The sequence below is a fragment of the Phoca vitulina genome, unplaced genomic scaffold, assembly GCF_004348235.1.
Source record: "Phoca vitulina isolate PV1807 unplaced genomic scaffold, GSC_HSeal_1.0 scaffold7, whole genome shotgun sequence".
Taxonomy (NCBI): domain Eukaryota; kingdom Metazoa; phylum Chordata; class Mammalia; order Carnivora; family Phocidae; genus Phoca; species Phoca vitulina.
The window spans coordinates 32,470,826-32,492,540 of record NW_022589710.1 but is presented as its reverse complement, the minus strand read 5'-3'; the positions used below and the strand labels follow the sequence as shown (position 1 = coordinate 32,492,540).

The window sequence follows — 21,715 nt, the reverse complement described above, 5'->3', positions numbered from 1 at the left end:
TAGTTCCTGAAACTACTTAGGTTGGTAGAACTTTTGGAGGATGTAGCTTGATAGTGGAGGTGCTGGGGTTGTTCCATAAGATTCATCCTTTGATCGGGGCCTCATTTACACCAGAGTTGATTTTTTTTCCACTCTCTTTCTCCACTGGAGGCTTGTAAATGGCATAGTGCCTCACCTGCCCAAGCTCAAAGAAGAAGAGAAATGTTGGAGCCAAGTTAGCTTAAGTGCATCAGTTTAAGATGACCCCTATGGAGGCCACCAAGTTGGAGCATAATGAAGACACCTGAGCTGGTATTTATGGGGCCTTGAATCAGCTTCAGTCAGTAGGCACAGTAATCTGGACAGAATCACTACTATTTCCACTTGGGTGGCCCACATGGACTGACTATTGAGAACTTCCTGAAACTCATAGAGTGGCTTTATTCCAGCCCGAACTGAATAAGCTAAATGAAATTAGCAATCTAGGCCAAGACTAAGCTATAGTTCTGCTGTTAGCACTGTCTGGTGACAGACCCAGTCACCACCTCTCGGCTTCCTTCAAAATCCACCACGATTAAGCTCTGGATTACCCAAAACAGCAGAGCAGGAAACTGTATTTATTATCATTGGAGGTTTTTTTAATCTCTCATCCTTCTGGAGTGGTGGTTTATGAGGAAGTCCAAACTTTAAGGCACCTGTGCTGGTCTATAGGTCAAAGATTTTAGCTAGAACTAAAGACATGCCAAGAGGCTGGACAGAGTCTTATGTTTCTTTCAAATGTATTTGGAAGGTTAAGGAGAAAGATTACAGGAGAAACAAGAGAATTAGGTGAGGGACTTCAGTTTTAAAAATATTTAGGAATGCTGTGACCTTCTACATGGCCTTGAGCTGGGGGTGGTATTCCTCTATGCATATTTGAGGTCAATGGGCAGCACAGGCATGATTGACAGAACCCAAGAGGTTAACTTCAGAGCCTGCAGGTACCAGAGCTGCACAGAAGCCTCTATCCCATGGGTGCCAGATGTAGAGAGCAGAAAGCCAAGGAGTGGAGAGCCAATGACTTGGGTTTCACTGGGAAGTGGGTGGAGACTTGCAAGGTAAAAGGAGGCTGAAATGAAACGAGGGAAGGGCAAGTCACCAGAAGTGAAGCCATATCTGAAGGAGAAACCAGGACAAGCAGGGCCTGAAAACTGAAATCTAAACCAGTCCATCTCCAGAAGGACAATAATGGTCAAAGCCAGGACCCAGGATACCTCAAGATCTGGAGGTGCCTGGTGGAGATGTCTCAGGGTTGGAATGGAGGAGCAGCATCCCTTGAAGGAGGTGACCCTGCTTAATCTAAAGGATCCCCAATGTGTCTTCCAGTTAGGACTCCGCACTTCACTCATTTATTCAGCCATTGTTTATTAAGTATCTACCATGTGCTAGTCACTGCTATACAATGTGCGTATAAATCAATGAGAAAAAAGACACCCAAGAACTCAATGCTACCCTGTTCAACACAATATATAGGAATAAGTTCATTTTTCCAGGACCAAAATAGCTCTTAGCCAACATGAATCCATCTTCACAATGCTCTTTCCCAATCCCTCTCCTGGCAGCTAGCCCAGCTGGTCAGCCCAACCCCGCTGTTTCCTAGCATTTCTTGACCAAGCAGGGGCCTCATTGCCTGTGGCTCTGCACTCATTGATTTTTATGGTGTTTCTTCAGCTTGAAATTATTTCACTTTTTTGTTCATGTCAGAGCCGCTACTTAAAATCTTGAGAGCATTCATGTTTTATATGTGTCTGCTCAGATGCAGTGTTAAATGCACCCTTATCGCTAACATAATTTAGTTTTCCAACTTTCTACAACTGTGTAAAAACATATTCCACCAACGGTAGTTGGACTGTTGTCAGTTAGGCTTTAGGTAAACCAATGTTTATTACTGGATCAGAATCATCTTGAAGAGACATTAAAAACATCCCCTTTAGAATAATTTGATACCATTTATTGAGTGCTGACCATATGTCAGCCACTGTGCTGAACATATCATAATATTAAGAGCTCACTATATGTCAGACACCCCATTTAGTGCTTTATATTATGTCACTCAATCTTCATAACAGTCCTGTGAAGAACGTACTCTTATTACAATTTTGAGTTGAGAAAACTGAGGCCTAGAGAGTAGCGCACCTAAGATCTCAAAGCTAGACTGTGGCAGAGTTGGTATCGGAACTCAAGCAGCCTGATTTCAGAGCTCATGCTCTTAACCCTAAATTTATGATCCACTTCATGTAATGTTCATAATAATCCTATGAGGTCTACATTATGACTGCCATTTTACAGGTTAAAGTATCATCATTATGGATGTTAGAAACTGAGGCTTTAGGGGAGTTATTTGCCCCCATTAAGTAGGTAGGATAGACACGATTTGGACCCAGGAAGTCTGATGCCACAATGCCCTTCTGCTCTTTCTTCTATACTATACTGCCAGGATGTGGCACAATTGGAATTCAAATCCTGCCTGACTTCACAGTCCCTAACCAATTCAGTATCAGTCAATCACACACAGTTCTCTTTATGTTTGGTTTTTTTTTTTTTTTTTTTTTTGGTTAATGATTTGTACTAAGACTTAGAAGCAGTGGGATAGCTATTGCAGCCATTTAAGTACACTGGAATTATTGAAAAACTTTTAGAAATAGAATGTCTCAAAAACTATGTATGAAAGTTTAAGTTGATTATTCATTTGATTATATTGCCTTCCGGAGAGAGCATATTAGAATGCCTTTGATAAAAAGCTCTTTGATAATGTTGGAATTCTCCATTTGAAGAATTACAGTCTAGCAGATCTGAGTAAGAATGTACCGAAAATTATAATAGTAGTCAATTGGAAAAAGCAATACAAATTACAAATATTAGGCTTCCATGCAACCTTTCCTATTCTGAAACCCTATTATTGCCACCTTCATGCTTTGACGATGATCTGTCTTATACTTCACTGAAAAGTTATAGGTAATTTGACATGAACCTCCCTCATCTGCAGCTCAAACTTTTTCTCAATATTCATCTCCTATGTGTTCTCTTTTCTATTTCTGAGAAAGAAGTAAATTTCCTACATTCTAAATTTAATCCTTGCCCTCAAGGGCCTGCACCAGTTCGGGGGTCCTATGGAGAGACTAGATTAGGTAGGATGTTTTCCTACACTAGATGGGAGCTGGCTAAATTCTAGGGGTAAGTGTGACCTGTGAACCAAGAAGGCCAACATCAGTATTGGAGGTAAATATCAAGCATCCACTTCAAGGAGAGCCTTCAAGGCTACAGGGAAGCAGTCAGGATCCAAGCAAGGCAGGAACAGACCAGAAAGTGGAGTTCTGGAGGGTCCAGATGAAATGGTTTAGTACATAAGCAAGGACAAAGGGAGCAAGTGGTAAGTTACTTTTTTTGGGTGATAAGTATTAGCAGGTGAGGAGCACCAGGTGCTGATTCCATCCTTATCCACTGGCTTCATCACTATCTCTTCTTTTTCTTGAATCTACAGTTTTTCCTCCCCATTTTGTCTTCCCCCTTAGCCTATACACTTTTCCACTCCCTTTCCAAAAGGCCGCACTTTTCCTTAATCCCTTTATTTCTTTAAGCAAGTGTCACTTTTTCCCCTCTTCCCTTCCAGTGGCCAAATTAAATGGCCAAATTCAGTGGCCAATTGAGTTATCATCACCAACAGGCTCTCTGTGGCATTAAATATTGTTGAAGGCGCCCACACTTGAATCTCCTCCCTTGGCTGTTCTTTCCCCCTACCTCCCTGGATGTTCCTTCTTCTTCTTTGGACTCTTAAATCTGTATTTCTTTTTTTTTAATTATTTATTTATTTGAGAGAGAGAGAGCATGAGAGGGGAGAAGGTCAGAGGGAGAAGCAGACTCCCCGCTGAGCAAGGAGCCCGACGTGGGACTTGATCCTGGAACTCCAGGATCATGACCTGAGCTGAAGGCAGTTGCTTAACCAACTGAGCCACCCAGGTGCCCAAAATATGTATTTCTTAAGAATATGTTGTTGGCCTACTTCTTAGCCCTTTACTGTCTGTCTCCCCCAGTATACCTATCTAACCTATGACTTAGATTATCCTCTCTACCCAGGTGATGCCTCAATCTGAATCACCAGCTTTGACCTTGACCTCCTTTTCACATTTCTAGTATCCAGTTAGATACCTTCACCTGTGTCTCATCTGCTCATTAAATTCTGCATGGCCAAACATTAACTAATTATTCTTCCACAAACAGCTTCTCTTCCCGGTTTTTTTTTTTTTTTAATTCCTGTTAATGACACTTATGAACTCTCCATCCCTCAAATTCAGGACCTTTGGGTCAATCTTTACTCTTCCCATGTTTAATCAGGTATCAAATTCTGTTGACTGAAATATTTTTAATATATGTCCCCCCATTTCTATTACTTTCTCTTTCCCAGTTGCCCTTCATCAAAATAACTTTAATAGCCTGATAGCTGGCCTCCCTACCATTAGTTTTCTTCCAGTCCAAACCATTTTAGTTACTATCTTTTCCTGAATAGCATCTGTCATACCTCTCATTGAGACTCTTACATACATATATATATCTATATAAATCCCAACATCTTAACCTAGCATTCTAGTTCCTTCCCAAGTTGAGCCCAACCAATTTTTCTATTTTTATTTCTGACTTTGCTGGACCTTTGCTTTAGAAAAATACAGACTTATTCTTCTCTGTAAGTTCCCTATAATTTCTCTCTCCCATGCCTTTACTGTTTCCGAGACCAGAATGATCTCTATTCATCAGCTCTTCATGTACAAATCCTACAACTTTCAAAGCCTAGCTCAAATACTTCTCATCCCATAAAGCTTTTCTTGATCTCTCCAGATGGCAGTAATCTTTATATCTTCTGATTTACCATGTACCTTTTTCCTAGTGCTTATCACCCTCTACCATGGATTTTGATTATTCACATGCACATTTTATTATCTCCATGATTTGATTATATAAATATTAAAAAATTGATTCACCTTTGTAGTCCCAAAGTGCCTGGTATAAATATTCGAACAAATTTGATTGGACTCACCAAATATTCCATGTACTTCTTTATATTTTCCAGTATCCTTTGCCATTAGACTTGGGGCATATGACTAGTTCTGGCAAATACTCTGTAAGGAGTTACGTGTAACACTTTCACTTTGAAGTATTTTGGAACAGATGAGAATTCTCCATTCTTTGATCCTTCTTCTCCTTCTGGGGCAGTCCACAGGGCCATGTGTTCTAGCTGCAACCTGGTGGAGTTTCTATGTCTGAGTCTCTGATTGATCATGTGGATCAGGGCTCCCCCTGTACCATACTAGATTTGAGTCTGGGAATTCTGTTGTGCTAAGCCACTGAAATTTCAGAATTAATATTTTACTGAAGCATAGTCTCTCCTAACCTGACAAATAGAGGAAGTATTCAATACATTTATGAATGAACAAATGAAGAGGGTAACTATCAAATAAATTGTGTGTGTGGAATTATTCAAGAAGCTTGTTCCACAGTTTGTAGGAGATTCCAGTTTCATAGGTGTCTGCACAAAAGGACAATATCAGATTGTAAATAATCTACCATTTGATATCATTCTTCTTACAAATATAAACCTTTTGCTTTCAAAAATTCATTTGGTGGTTTACTATGTATGTAGTTTCACTGGGTTTTTTTGGGGGGTGGCAAAATTTGAAGTTAGGTATTAGAGATGTATTGCTCATTGAATGGTATACATGAGGTTTTCTCGATGTAGTCAAATGCATAATCCTTATCTTCCTCTGGCTTACTGACAGCCTGTAGTGCTCCTTTCATGAATTGATTCTTGATGCTTAAAATGACCTTACATGAAAAATTTATAAACAAAATTACTAGTATCCAAAAAATGCTGGCATTTACTTTTGAGACTTTTCATATAACTGCTTTTTTTTTCTTAGAGAATTCAGAAAAGATGAAAAACACTTAAGAAAATAAATGTTTTCACAATCCTAGAGATAATTTCTATTACAATATTACAATCTGCAACAATTGGTAAGCAGGTTTATAGTTTGTTGAAATGAATTCAGCCCTGGGGAAGTTAAGCATCTTCCTCTGATTCTCAAAGGGCTGCAACTGCAATCCTCTGGGCTGTCTTCCCTGGGCAACGTGGAATACTTTGGCTCTAGCATTCTCTCCTTATCAAAATCTAAGCTCAGCTTAGTAAAGTTGTCTGGTAATTCACTATGAGGTATCAATACTGTGAATGCCAAGTTACCATTTCTGGGGATGCTGCCATTTACAACAGTACTGACCTGACAAATTTATAAAGTCAAAATGTTGTATTTCCAATACCAATTGCAGGCTAGAGTAGGAGCAATGTTTGGAAGAAAGATCTTTCTAAAGTCTCCACAGTTAAGCTGCCCAGGAAGCCATAATTCTGTTGAAGAGTAACATTATTTTAGAGTAACACCTTGATGCTTCTGAAGAGCAGTTGTCTACTTAAGATAGTTGACCTATTGCTTATAAAACAGAAAGCTAGCCTCATGACTGATGTTGCAATATGCTGTACCCATTTCCCAAGAGACATAGTTCAAGATTCTCTTTTTCTCTTATTTCTTCAAGTGAAATGAAACAGACCCAAAGTGTTTCTGTCTCTTGATTATGTGCTAGGTATCCTGGACTCTCTTCACACTCAGGACTTTTATTCGGAACCTTCTGCTGTCATCAGGACTTTCACTTAGGTTAATTTCCCAGTCATTACAGGCTTATCCTGATTTATTACTGTCTTACACCTCTACCCAAATAGGGCTGCAGTGAGATAGACGATGAATGTCTCAGGACAGCTCATAAGTGCATACAAGCCACAGAGGGTTTTTTTTTCTTTTTCAAGTTTTATTTAAATTCCAGTTAGTTAACATACAGTGTAATATTAGTTTCAGGTGTAGAATTAGTGATTCCAAGCCATAGAGTTTTGTGTGGTCCCATCTGCTCTATGACACCAGTGGTCAAACTTGTGTCATGGTATATATGGAATCATAAATATACCCTGGCTCTGAGACTTTTACACCAGTATTCCCCTCAACTCTTCCTTGGAACTCTCATGTAAACTTAAGCTTTTGCTAAGTAATGTCTCAGGACCCCCACTTACAGTGGAGTTCCTGCCAGTCTCTAAATTTGATGGAAAAGCAGCTTTCTAGATAAAGAGCTCCAAGCAAGGAGAGAAAGAAAACAATTTCTCCTCAGACTGGACTAACCCCTAAGAAGCCCCAGGTAACTGGGATTTCTTAACATATTTGTCAGGCCCAAAGATGAGGCCATGTCGCTTCACAAAAACGACAGACTCTTGGAAGATGGTATGACATTTTTCCTCAGGAGAGACTGGGGCCATATGAATAAGGCCGGTGCCCTTTAAACTGGGACTACTCCATAATTTTGGGCCAACCACGACTCTGGAGTTTCAGTAATTATAATCTAAAGTTAGAAGAAACCTCCAGTTTTTGTCTAAGGCTCCTACTGAGCTGTCCAGGGTTCTGACTTCCACACAGGCCGTCAATACCTTCTTTATCCTTGGTCTTGATGCTGATGATTTTGCTTTAAACTTGGAATACTTTGGATCTAGTTTGTGATTCCTAATCTTGAATCCCTCTGTGGTCTCTATTGAGCTCTGCTGGGCCAGGGTCTTGTCAATGGCACAGTATATACAAACTGAAAAATTGGTTATACTATGTCAGGCTTTTAATTTGGAGAGCTTAAGTCCTAGAGTCAGCAGACTTAGACTTTAGTAACAGCTGCTTTAGCCATGTGACTCTGAAGAAATCTCTGAAGGTTTTTTCAGAACCTTGGTTTTCTCATCATGCCTGAACAATAAAATGTGACAAATATCTGCAACATAAATGACAAAAATACAATACAAAGAGCATTTAAAAATATTTAAGAAAAAAAATACCTGACTGGACAAGGCAATTGGACTGGACACAAAAGGCAATTCACAAAATAAGAAAGATAAATTATCCACATGATATATAAAAATTAACTCAAAATGGGTCAAAGACCTAAACATAAGATGTAAAACTATGAAACTCTTAGAAGAAAATTTAGCTGTACATCTTTGGACCTGGAATTAGGCAATGTTTCTTAGATATGACACCAAAACTACAAGCAATGAAAGGTAAAGTAGATGAATTGGGCTTCATAAAAATTAAACACATATGTGCTGTAAAGGACACTATCAAGAAAGTAAAAAGACAATCCATAGAATGGGAGAAAAAAATTTTGCAAATCATATATCTGATAAAAGACTCATATCCAGAATTATAAAGAACTTCTACAACTAAATAATAAAAGATAAATAACCCAATTTAAAAGTAAGCATGGGATTGAATAGACATTTCTCCACAGAAGATATACAAATGGATAATAAGCACATGAGAAGATGCTGAACATCATTAAGTATCAGGGAAATGCAAATCAAAACTAAAATGTGATATTACTTGACACCCACTAGGTTGGCTGTAATAAAAAAAGGCAGTTACTGACAAGTGCTGACAAGAATGTGGACAAATTGAAACCCTCATATGCTGCCAACAGGATTTTTAAATGGTGCAGTTAATTTGGAAAACAAAATTCTCTAAAAATTTGACAGTTCCTCAAACAAGGAAACACAGACCCTATATGACCCAGCAATTCCAATCCTAGGTTATATGCAAGATAAAAGAAAATGTGCTCCCAAAAATCTTGTACACAAACAATTATAGCAGCTTTATTTATAATAGCCCCAAAGGAGAAACAACCTAAATGTCTATCAACTGATGAGTGGTTAAACAAGTTAGAGCATATTCATACAACGGAGAATCCATACAAGAAAAAGTAATGAGGTACTGATATGTGCTATAACATAGGTGGACCTTGAAAACATCATGCCAAGGAAAAGAAGCCAGTCACAAAAGGGCACATATTGTATGATTCCATCCATATGGAATATCCAGAATAGGTAAAGTTATGGAGTCAGAAAATAAATCAGTGATTGCCTAGGACTGGATTTGGATTGTGGGGGTGGAGAGTGACTGCTCATGGGCATGAAGTTTCTTTTTGGAGGGATGAAAATGTTGTACAATTGATTGTGGTGATGGTTGCACAACTATGTGACTATACTTAAAATCATTGCATTAGACACTTTATATTGTTGCAAGTTAAATCTCAATAAAGCTGTTATTAAAACAATAAATACAAATTATCAAGAAGCACATTTGAAATCTGCTAATTCATTGGTTGTCAAATAAATAAAAAACTTACTGTGAGGGTACCATATCTCTCATCAGATTTTGGAAATTAAAAGTTGGCATGTGTGTTTAGTCAATGAGATCTGTTCGCAAAATGCAAAGAACTCTTCAAAGGCAATTTACCTCCATCATGTAGATTTTGGCTTGCTCCTCAAGCTCAGAATATCTTAAAAGGTGTTTTGTGAGTCCAAAGAATGGAGAATTCATGTCACAGATCTCCTAATTCATGTTTTTGCCCAAAGAAATAACACATCTTTGCAGTTTTGCTCAAATGCACAAATTCTATAAGAAAACCAAAACTGGGTTACTGAAAAGCGATCAATTCTCTTCTTTCCTTCCCTACTGGAGGACATTAGAAGCATTGATGTTTTATCCCCTTGGATGGCTGAGTCAGAAACAGCAGCTACTCCCTATGGACGGAAGGAAACTGGTGTGTTCCAAATGTGTTGTGAGATGTTTGTGAGTGTTGTACTGGTCTCCTGGAGAAAACACAGCTCTCTTGTGCACCAGTCTATGGTCTCTATAAATTAGTTTCAATCTAAATGTTCTTTCACTGCAGTAGGAAAGGGAGGACACTTTTCCATATAAAATTCAAGAGCTTCCACCCATTGTAGTAGAGTAAAAACCATGTTGCAAAATGAGCTGGATGGTACAGACACAATAAGCTTTGAACCAACCCCACACACAACGATTTCAGAAAAATTTGAGGCTGCAGAATGAGTCCCATCTTGAGTCAAACACTTTTTCTTACTAAGTCAATGGGAGTGATTTCACAGTTGCATTCTTTCCTAAAAAGTTTCAAAAGTAGAAACTAGGCTTGGGTGCTGATAAACATATAACCCAGAGAAAGCAAATACTTGGCATATATTACCACATCTCCTTCACTTGTCTGCATGTAGCTAGTGCTTATCCTTCTAGGCACTTTTTCCTACTGAATCTGAACATAGCCCAAGACTCTCAGTACAGTGCCCCACCCATTCAGTACTATTCAATCAATGAATTATATTTGCCATTCCTGATATAGGCTATTCCAAGTTGAGATGTGTGTGTGTGTGTGTGTGTGTGTGTGTGTGTGTTACCCAGCTTCTTCAAAGAACCTTTGAAATATATTTATCTTTATGTAAGGTTAGCCTTTCAGAGTTACAGGATTTTCAAGTGGAAAAAGACCAATAGTCACTCAATATAGGGGAACATTTCTCATCTAATTTGTTTTAAATGAATTCTTTGATTCTTTGGCTTTGATTCTTTGATCTTTGCAAATATAAAAATGCAGGCAGAGCTTTTACCATTATAAGCCATTTTCTGGAAATAATCTGGCATGTGCTCTTTTTGTTAATAATATACATACTTATGTCAGCCCATTTGGTGCTCCCTTAAACCCTGTACAGAAGATACTATTAAAATATCTAGGTTACAGTTGAGGAAACCGAGGCACAGAGCTCTTATATAACTTTAATATTGAAGCTGGAAAGGATTTCATCTTGGTTAAAGTTTGTTACTTGTGGTGCTCTTTTTGCCTGCCCTATACCCCCTTTCGACATGATATAAGGTTTGGTCTAAGTTAAGAAGCTAGTGTTAAATAAATGCTCCTCAACAGATTCCTTCTTTTGAAATAATGAACAAAACTTCTTTTCGAAAAAACAATAGCTTTGTCTTCAAAGACAAAACCTGACAGTTCTTTTGTCTCAACTCTTCTTGCTAAGAATTCTTTAAAAGTGCCAACCTCATTTTTTTTTATCTCCAAAGCATGTTAGAGCAATTCATAACTTAGAGCAACTATGCAAGCCCTGAATTCCACAGCTGACTGTGTGTGATGCCCATAAATCTCCAAATTAGCCAAGTTTTGTCAGTACACAGGGGTGCAAATATAAAATAATGTGGCTAAACATTGGTAATTTCAAACCAAAGCACAACCCTGAAAATTTCTTCACCCAAATAGACGATTATTTGTATATATCCAGAGGTGGGATCTAAAAAAGTAAAGATGGTTGTGAAGATTGCTAAAACTGAAAGAGTGAATACATCTCTTTTCAGCAGAGCAAAACAGAATCATTTATCAAAATAGATATTTCAATTAAATTGGAAATGAAAATGGAAATTTTCAATTTCCTCTAACAAGTAAAATCTAAATACACTTAACTGGCTATTTCCTCTTCACCTTCTCAATTAGAGTATTGATCAACATCTGATGAAATATGGAAAATAATTAGAATCCTATTTCCAAATTCCTTATCTATTTATGCATAAGGAAGTTAAGAAGCTTGCATAGATATTCGAGTTTCTTAATGATGACTTTCATTAGTGTTTCCCAGGGAAACAAAATAGCATACACTGTGTAATTCTGTATGTAACTCCCTTACCCTAACAATTCTCAAATGTCCAGTACCCACCCATAACCACTTAATGTTGTATCGTTAGAGTTTACTGTGTTCATGGCATGTTATCAATAATGAAACTGAGAAATTCCATCCGGTATTTCTGATGCTCCGAGGAGTTCTAAACAATAGATTTGAAAGTCTCACAAGTGCCCCCTGATTACACAACAGGATTAAGCTCCATGGAAAGACAGCAGTGGAATAGCTTTTCATCTTAAAGATTTCTTAAACAAGGTTGTTTTTCCCATGGAAAGATTTCAAAAACCTATAATGATTCATGATAACCAAGAATTTTTTTGGTTGTTGTTGACGGAGGGGGTAATTTTTTTTATAGCTTTATTGAGGTAAAATAGATATACATTAAATTGCACGTATTTATAGTGAAAAATTCGATTAGTTCTGACATATGTATACACCTGTGAAGCTATCACCATAATCAAAATAATGAACATGTCCATGATAATTTTTAAAGATACCAGTAATGTAAAATTTTGGTGATCATCATATTTCCAGGGACATCTGGCACTAGTAAGCCATATTTATTGTCTACTGAGTGAATACATTTTCTCTAATTTATTATCACTGGACATCTTTTGAACAGTGTACTAGAAGAACGAAGGGTTGGGCACAATTTAGACTTTTAAGTTTCAGCATTTTTGAGGAGAAATCTGAATAGTGCTTAAGTTGGACTTTGAATAAAAAGTCAACAGGTATGTGTGCCTGGGTGGCTCAGTGGGTTAAGCATCTGCCTTCAGCTCAGGTCATGATCCCAGGGACCTGGGATCAAGTCCTGCATCTGGCTCCCTGCTCGACAGGGAGTCTGTTTCTCCCTCTGCCTCTCCCCCACCTCTCATGCCCACGATCTCTCTCTCTTTCTCTCTCTCTCTCTCACAAAAATAAATAAAATCTTAAAAAAAAATCAACAGGTATGAAACCCTTGATAGGCCTATGGTGGCTTAGCTGTCTCACAACGTCCCAAGTACTTCTACCCCATGTTCCACCTTTTCCAAAGAAAGAGCAATGGATAAGCCTATTCTTCTACCCTGTGTGTTGGCCTGAAATTTATTTTTTTCCCAAACCACATCATTTCATAGACAATTTCAGAACAAATAAGGCACAAGTTTTGTTTGAAAAGATGGCTCCAATACGGGAATAATACATTATAAGCCAACTTCTCTGAGTTCGGTTTATCTTTCAAGTATCTTCCACTTTGTCTGAGACGGCTGTAAAGGAGAAAAAAAAAAAGCAACAAGGTTCCTGAGGTGTCCACATTCTCAAATAAAATAGACTGCGCAGACAGCTTATCATTTGTATGACTTTGGCTCAGTGTTTCTGAAAGGAAGCATAACCGCTTTTCGTCCTGCCTAGTGACATCCTACTTGCTTTCAGTGCTGGTACCGATGAGGTCTGGCAAGCTTTTTTTCGGAGGTTCTCCTGGTAGTTCTTTCCTGTACTCCACTATTTTCAGCCCTGTTCTGGAAACAACAGTTTTTAAGGACGCAGCATTTAACCTCAGGGTTGCAGCTCCCTGTCTCCTGCCAACATTCATCTTCACCCTTCCCCGCGCAGACCCGCGTCCCCTCCACAGCAGATACTGGTCACCCTCAGAACCGTGGCCTTGAGATCTCCAAGCTTCCTTCCTTTGCCCTGAGTCCCAAGACACCAGTCGGGGCTCAAGTTTAGGAGTTGGGAGGGCGGCTTGCCTCATCCGTCACGCTTCGGCTGGGGACTGCTTCTACCTGCTCATCTTCTCCTTAGATTCTTACCCAACAGGAAGATTCAAGTGGATTTGGCCCATCCCCTAATCGGGGCCTGCCACCGGGGGCTGATGTGGGCCGAGGGAGACTAGGACGAAGCAGGCCATTTTCACCTGCGTAATAACAGGCTTGCGAGTAGCGAGTGGCGGCGGCGGCTGGAGTAGGAGGCGGAGCGCAAGCAGCGGCCGCGGCGGGGCCGGGAGGAAGAGGAGGGAGAGGAGGAGGAGCTGAAGCGGGGAGAGCGGCAGCCGGCAGCTCGGCCGGAGTTGCAGCAGCGGCGGCGGCGCTAACACCGCGGCCTCCCCAAGCCCCGAGTCCAGGCGGGGGCAGCAGCAGGGAGCGCCCGGCCGCCCAGGCACCGCACCTCGGCCCCGCCAAACCGCCTTCGCCGCGCCGGGGGGTGGGTGGGGGGGACCGCCAGCCATGGCCACGCCGCCGGATCCCCAAGACGAGCTGCTGCCGCTGGCAGGCTCCGGGTCCCAGTGGTTCGGGGACCGGGGGGAGGGGGAGAACGAAGCGGTGACGCCGACAGGGGCCAAGCCGGCGCCGCAGGCGGGGGAGCCCGGGCGGGCGTTGGGCGCCGGGGCCGGGGAAGCGGCGCCGCGGGAACTGGACTCGGGCCCCGCCCGGCCGCCGCCAGTTGCCATGGAAACTGCATCCACAGGTAAGGCGGGCGGCGGGCGCCGCTGCCCCGCAAATGGCGTCGGGGACGGGGTCCCCCAGCCCGGTCCCCTTCTCCGCATCTCGGCTCTGCACCTCGCTCGCGCTCTCTACCTGGAGCACCAACCTCAGCCCGCTTCGCCCCGGGCGACTGTAAATATTGGCGGACCGGTAGAAAACAGGAATTTTTTTTTCCCCCAAAGGCTCGGAAGAAGACGAAATACTATCGTTTCATTATATTTCATTATCATTGTTATCTCGGCTTTAAAAATTGTCCTCGGAGGCAGACCGCAGCATCCTGGCTGTTGGTGCGCCCGCGTACAAGTTTCTTCCGTCCGCCAAGGGGTTGGGGGCTGTAGGGCCCGCTTGGCCAGTTGCGATGATTTTCTGGGGCGTGTTTGAGCTCGGCGTGCGCGCCAGCTACAGGGGACGCTGACAACAAAGCGACGGGCAGGCCGGCTGCCGCTAGATCCGGCTGGGTCCGGGGCAGAGATGTGGCTGGAAGTGTTCCTTACCCCTTCCCTCCACAAATCGCCACACCCTACTCCCTCCCAGTTCCCCCTCCCATTCTCCACCTCCCCCTCCCTGCCGCAGAAAACTGAAATCCCAAGGTGTGCGTGTCTCATTCAGGAGGGGCAGCGTTGCCAGAGGGTTGGGAGTTGTGACTGTCCCCGCCCAGAACTGCCCAGATGTCCCCATCTTGCAGGGAGCATTGAAACTTGGAACCCGTTAAGAGCGGCGGCCTGGCTGGGGTGTGAGAGGGCTTGACTGGTGGTGGTGAGTGAACGAGGCACAGTTTACCGGCAGTCTGGACCCGCCTGGGCATTTGGAAACTGCCTTGGGTTCGGTCACCCTTAGCCTGACCCCCCGTTTCGAGCCGGAGCACGCGGGTGCCCTGCTGGGACCAGGGCCTTGGAGCATCCCGACCAAAGGATGCGGGAGGAGAGCTTCGGGGAGGGGCTGCCGGCCTGGGTAGCTCTGTGTTTCCAGGCAGGGAGTTAGAGGGGGCGGTGCTGTGTTGTTTTCTGAAAAAGCTTTGCTGTAGTGGAATGGGAGTTGTGTAAATTTGAACGTAGTCCTCGAGGATCTGGGGTGGTGGGTGCTTCCGGAAGAGTGGAAAGGGGGTGGGACTGCTTGCGTGTTCTTGGCAGCTGATTTAGGGAAACACCTTTCTTAAGCCACCGCCTCTCTTAAGGGTCATGTGGAGTGCATTAGGTAGCCTTTAATTCTGGTCTAGTACAAAAGATTTGTGCTGAGGAAAGGAGGTTTGGGGAATGCAATAATTAAAACATAACAACATTCTGATGGGAAGAGAAAAAATTGGGACCATAATCAGAAAAAAAAAAAAAAAAAAAGAAAGAAAGAAAAGAAAACTCCAAGGAAGAAAACCCCATTTGTCATATATTAATTATTATATGAGGGTGTGGGGGTGGAAAGGATTTAAGACTAAGAAAGGCTGCCTAGCCTCTCTTTCAACTTCATCTAAATGAAAACAAAATTCCTTATAATTGCAAAGGAAGATGGAAAAAGATGAAAGACAAAGGGAGGTACATTTTTTGTCGGTTTACCATTACTGTTCTTTGTAGCTCATAGCTCAGAACCTTTGTCCACCATCAGCAAAGTAAATTATTTCTTTATAAATATTTCCCACCTCCCACTAGTGTCACCAGGGTTCGGGGAAGCTGGGAAAGGAAGCTAGTGCCCTGTGTTCAGTAACACACTATACACTAAAATGAGTTGCTATATATAAAATGTTTAGAACAACTCCTGTCACAAAGTAGCCATTTGCAATTTTAACATTATTATTATTATAGAAAATTATAGAAATACTTTACTTTGCTGAATATGTTGGGGGTTTCCTGTTCTAGATAACAAATACACTAATAAAATGGAACATGATGATGCTGAGTTTGGATGGGAGGGGGATGAAGGGACAGGAAAGGAGCATATATTTTGCATATTTATATAGAACATTTTTAGTTTATTAGTGCTGCTTGAAGGAATGTCTCATATAGTTGTTGATTGTTTAATGTTTTAAATCTATATGTTTCATATTTCTTATACTGGAGAGGCTACTATAAGAGACCTAGATGCTGGAAATGATATCTAAATAAATAGCTAGGTCTTGAAAAATCCAAACAAAATCTGGGCCAGCTTCCTTGTCTGTTACTGTGACAGTTTTATTGCTATAAGCAAAGTCAGTAGGTACATCTTTAACTTTATCAGAGACAAAATCCAGAGGGAGCCTATTAAACACACTGATCTACTTTTTTAAAAAGAATGGTGCTCTTTGGGACTCAAACTAAGTAGTAACTTAGACTTTGAGCGTGATGCACTGTAAACAGATTTTGTTTCTTCTTTAGATAGGATTATAAAGTGTAAGACAGATATTGATATTTTAAAAGCTTTTTTTTTTCTGAAAAACAGCACTAATCATGCCATCTGGACAGAAATTCTGTTATTATTTTTATACATTGATGGTAATTAAAGTTCCTAAAGAAACAGTCCAAAAAATATTTCTTAGTAATGTCCTGCAATGAATATATGTTTAAATATCGTTAAAACTGCACTGTATTTTCAGGTATTCTCCTTGCTCCTGTCCCTTTTGTGGATTGGAAATGTTCTTAATAAAAAGTAACACTTTCTGTTAAAACTACAATTTTTCATGTTGAAATTTGATAATGGGCATGCGAAATGATGTCTATTGCCAAGGGAACATTTAATACACCCTGTGTAGGCTACAACATCTTAGAGTTGTTAAATCATGAATCAGCACCATCGTCTTAATAACTTTAAAGGATGGTAAGAGCAACTGTTTTGTTTTCTCATGATCAGTTATTTTATTCCTGGAAACTATTCAAAGGGAGCATACAATAACACAAGGATAGAAGAATGGCCCTTTGTTTAAAGGAATAATTTAAAATAGAACATTTGAACAAAATGCAGTGGTGAGAAGTTAACTCATGGTCGCTTTGGAAATTAACTCATTGATTGCTTCATGCATGCAAGGCAAAATGAACAGAATGGAGAATGGTCCAGAGAAATCAATATGATTTGCTTCTGTAATATTTACTTATAGATAATTTGACTTAAATTTCTTAAATTGGAGAGAGAAAGAGAGAGAGAGAGAGATTTTTACTTTATTTGGACCACAATGCTCATAAATTTATATTTTTCAAATGCTGAATGTGATACTCTATTGGAAAAACTATAAATTATCTCTCATGATTTAAGTAACTTCAGAATATTTATATATCCTGTGTTTATTGTTTAGTATAATAAATTGTACTGTATATATCACTGATCATCTAAAATTCACGTGAACTTGTGGGTGTGTTTGATAGATGTGTGTATATTTTTTAATTTGGAGTCATTCCCAGTAATCCCCTTCAGAAGGTGTAAATTTCAGTTTCTGTTTTCTTTCATCTTTTGAGAAAGCTACAGTTATGTTGAAGTGAGAAGGCACACTACACTTACAATATTTTATAGAACATATAAGAAGAATAAAAGAGTTTCTAATGTAATTTATTTCTCTGGACATAGCCTCTGGTTACAATCAATAACATTTCTGGTGGAAAGTATGGTATATGTCCTTTCATATAGGGAATTCAAGTCAGGGTGAATTAAAATTTAGAAACACTTACATACCCTAAAAATACATTGATAATAAACTTTATCAAGGCTTCCAGCATCACCTCCTCTTCATGAACTCACCCTTCCTGGAAACCCATCCTGGTCATTGCCCCTCAAATCTACCATAGGCCTTCTTGCCTCCCGTCTCTTTTCTAGGGCATTCATCTGCTTCTGATCCTCCAGGTTTGGAGACGAGTTGTGGATTTTCTTGCTCATAATACTGTATCCTGAATAGCACAGGTTCCAGGAAGTTTTTATTATCTGTAAAGTGAGAAACCATTGAGATTCAATTCAATTTAGTAAACATTCATTGAATTCCTCCTTTTTGAAAGTATCTGTGCTAAACACAGGTCATGGTTTCCTAGAATAGGTGCATCTTTCTGTTTCACATTAGTATTTAGTTTAATGAAACAGTTCCTTTGGTGTCATTTTTCATTTTCCTTATTCCCATGTCATCTCTGGAAGCTTGACTAGAAGGGCATTATAATAATCTAACCCCATGGGCACAAGGGCATGAGCTAGTTTTCGGAGGTCAACACAGGATAAATAAACATGAGCACAACTTGCTCAGACCACCTGGGAAAACAAAATCTATCTATGTATCTATCAATCTATGGGATTGGGATCAAGAGAAGGGAACATTTTATTTTTTTACTCTGGGGGATTTTAAAGCGTATTTGTAAAGTGATACAAATGATTCAGTCGGGATGGAAAGATGGATAGTGTAGGAGAGAGAGTATGTTTCCTGTAACAGAGTGGGTGAGGGGAATGGATCCAGGGCACGGCAGAGGGCTGATGTTAGATGGATTTAAGGACAGCTTGTGGATATAACTGGAGCAAAGACAGTCGAGCGGGGTGGGGAGGGGGGTTGGGAGAACAGCTAGAGGTTCTCTTCCGACTGCTTCTATTTTCCATGAACTAGGAAGCAAGGTCAAGAGAAGAGTGAAGGCAGGAGTAGAGTTGGAAGTTTGAGAGGAGGGGAGAAAGTATAAAATTGTTGCTAGAATTGCAGAGCGGAAGGATTAGTAGAAACGGAATTCTGAGCAGTCCTGGGGCTCACTTGGAGTTTGTGGTCATGAGTTTGAATGTGACATGAGTTACCATATATGTTATCTTTTTTTTCAGCCATGTTCAGCTGCCTGGGCATTGGTTTGGAGTAAGTGGATGGTTGGACTGGTTTTGTTTTTGTTTTTCAGTGAGCATGACAGGAAGAGAGGGACCATGGAGGTGAACTGTGTGTAAGGCAATGAGGATACTGATGGGTTATGGAATCTGGGGAAGAGGGAAGGAGGACAAGACGGGGCTGATGCTCAGTGAGAAGATGATATAAATGGTTTGTATGGGCTGGTAGGGTCGAAGAACAGATGGGACAGGGATTCCTTAATAAGGGAACTGAAAGGATAAGAGGTGGTCCTTCCAGAGTGGGTGTTTGAGACAGAGATTTAGGAGGGAGTACAGTTATTGAGAAGGAGACTGAGCTGGAGTGGAAGACAAGGTCATTGGAGGAGTGGAGTTCAGATGGCAAGGGCAGGAGTAAAATGATCACCGACATAATTACCGAAATCACAAAGAACCATGGCAGAGATTGGAGAAAGGCAGTGAACTTGGTGCTGATATCTTTAGGAAAGTGGCCTGGGCTTCAAAGCTAGGGGTTTCTCGAGGGGGAGGGAAGAACAGTGTCCTGTAAAATGATAAATGTAAAATTCTGACTGTAGGTTCTGCAAACTCTATTTAATATGTACAGAACGTAGGAGATGCATCTTAAAATAGTTCATTGTGGGGGATGGGAACTTTGAGGGTTGTAATTAACTAAATATGAACTAGTGGTATGGTGAAATTACTAAAATCTCTTATGTAATTTTAGATAATATTAATAGAAAGCCTTGGGTACACATTATATGAGGTAATAATTCATCTAGATTTTGTTCTAGGCAGATTTGGAGTCTTGTACTAAACAATGGGTACCATGCTGTGAGAGACATTAATGAACTACAGAATGTTGAGAGAAGGGTGACCAGATTGGTGAGGCTTCTAGAAAAAATGCCATTTGAGAAATGGCTGAAGAAATTAATAACTTTTTTGCCACAAGAAAGGAAGAATTAAAGGAGATTTGAGTGTTAAATTCAAATACCAGAAGCACTCTTCTGAAGCCAAGACGTGACCCGGGCGATTTCACAGGGCAGAATTGGGAGGGTGGTCAAATTAGAGAAGTAGATTCCTACTTAGTGAAGGAGAAAGTTCTAACTAGAACTACCTGGAAAAGAGATAGGTTGCCTGTCAGTTAATGATATTCAAGCAAAAGTGAGGTTGTTGTTTATTGGAGGAAACTTCGAAAGGAAGGTATTAGTTATACCAACATCTTTATACCTTCCTAAAAGAAAACAATGTGCCTAAATTACATTGTGGTTGTTAACATGGACATACTTCTCAAAAGCGAACAGCATCCTAATGAAACCAGAAAGAGTCCATCACAAAACACATAGTTAACTCCAGATTGACTACCTAAAATGCACTCTCCACAAAATTGTGGCCTCCTTGAAATTCTCTAGTTCTCCATTGTTAAGAAACACTCCTTAATGTAACATACTTGCTTAAGAACTACACAATTAAAAAAAAAAAAAAAAAAAAGAACCACACAATTTTATCCAGTTTGGGGTTATTAACCTAAATGTGAAGAATGATATTTACAAGTATCTCTTTTATTTATTCTTTTTCCTGAGCTATCTTTTTCATTTTTTGCTGACATATCTAATTCCATAGATATTCAACATATTCTAAAATGTTTGGGGAATTCATTAAGTAATTTTGTAGTGCTAAAAGCATCATCTGAATCTCTCCTTAGTCCTCTGCCTCCCTACCTATACATTTATGTGAGATTATTCATTGTAAAACCATGTTTGCTGGGTTTCCTAATGAGTTACATTTCTAGCTGGAACAGTTCTGCATTCTAACTTCCATCTCCAATCCCCAAATGGATTTTCTAATTCATCTACTGCATGAGATTATTATAAAACCAGTTACAGACCGAATTCTTGCTTTTTTTTTTTTTTTAAGGTGGTTACAAAGTTTTAATTCTGTTTTTATTCAGCTTTGCTTATTAAGATTTCTCTTCCAACTAAAATGAAATGTGAATGAGATAAAATAATTTGACTTTTTCATTTCATTTATAAATAATGAGCAAATGATAAGAGAACAGGTAGATCTCCTGGAATCCTGTGCGTCAGTGGTTTCTTTTTCTTTTTTTTTTATGTTAATGTCCATACATTACATCATTAATTTTTGATGTAGTGTTCCATGATTCATTGTTTGCGTATAACACCCAGTGCTCCATTCAATATGTGCCCTCTTTAATACCCATCACCAGGCTAACCCATTCCCCCACCCCCCTCCCCTCTAGAACCCTCAGTTTCTCAAGAGTCCAAAGAAGAAGATAGCAAATTCTTGCTTCTTGAATGTGGGGAATTTGTTGAAGATATCACATCTTTCAAAAATACCTAGACCTCAAATTTTGTTTTAGGCCTAGCAAATCTTTGTGCATTTTAAAATAAACATCTCTTGGATAACAAAAAATTGTGTGTGTTCAAGTTATTGCTGATCTAGTTGATGAGCGTAAGAATAAAAACCAATCTCATGTCTATTTTTGGCATGAATTTTGCAACTGATCCTGAAAAATCAGGGCTTCTGAAAATGTGGTCTGTAGATTGTCTGCTTCAGGATCACGTGAGGTAATCCACAGACTTCATACTAGGGAAACAAGCCTGCCAGATGCATATTAAAACTTCAGGAAGCACTCATGTATTGAATCCCCTCCTTATGCTTGGCATTTTGCTAGGAGCTGTGGGCAGTAGAGAACATGAGCTATATCCCCCTTTCCCCTTCTGAGCTTACTGTCTAGATGGGAGATAAGACAAACTCACACAAAACAAAGGTAAACAAGTCAGAGGACAGCCTGCTGGCTGGCTGGATGGTACAAGCTCTAAGCGCTGTGCACATTTCATGATTTTATGGGTCCCAGAGTACCTGGTTTTTTGAAAGAGGTGGA

General features: G+C 40.2%; 1 protein-coding gene across 2 annotated transcripts in view; it reads left to right on the top strand.

Moving 5' to 3' along the window:
- The window catches only part of RTN1 (reticulon 1), a 309,875-nt gene that overhangs the window by 86,108 nt on the left and 202,052 nt on the right, over positions 1 to 21,715 (top strand). The window contains exon 1 of one of the 2 annotated variants that reach the window (XM_032405227.1): positions 13,604 to 14,044. The exons of the other annotated variant lie outside the window; for it this stretch is intronic. Within the exon in view, the coding sequence (XP_032261118.1) occupies positions 13,804 to 14,044 (241 nt within the window). The 5' untranslated portion in view covers positions 13,604 to 13,803. Of the gene's footprint in view, positions 1 to 13,603; positions 14,045 to 21,715 lie in introns of those variants that run through there. 2 annotated transcript variants of the gene reach the window in all.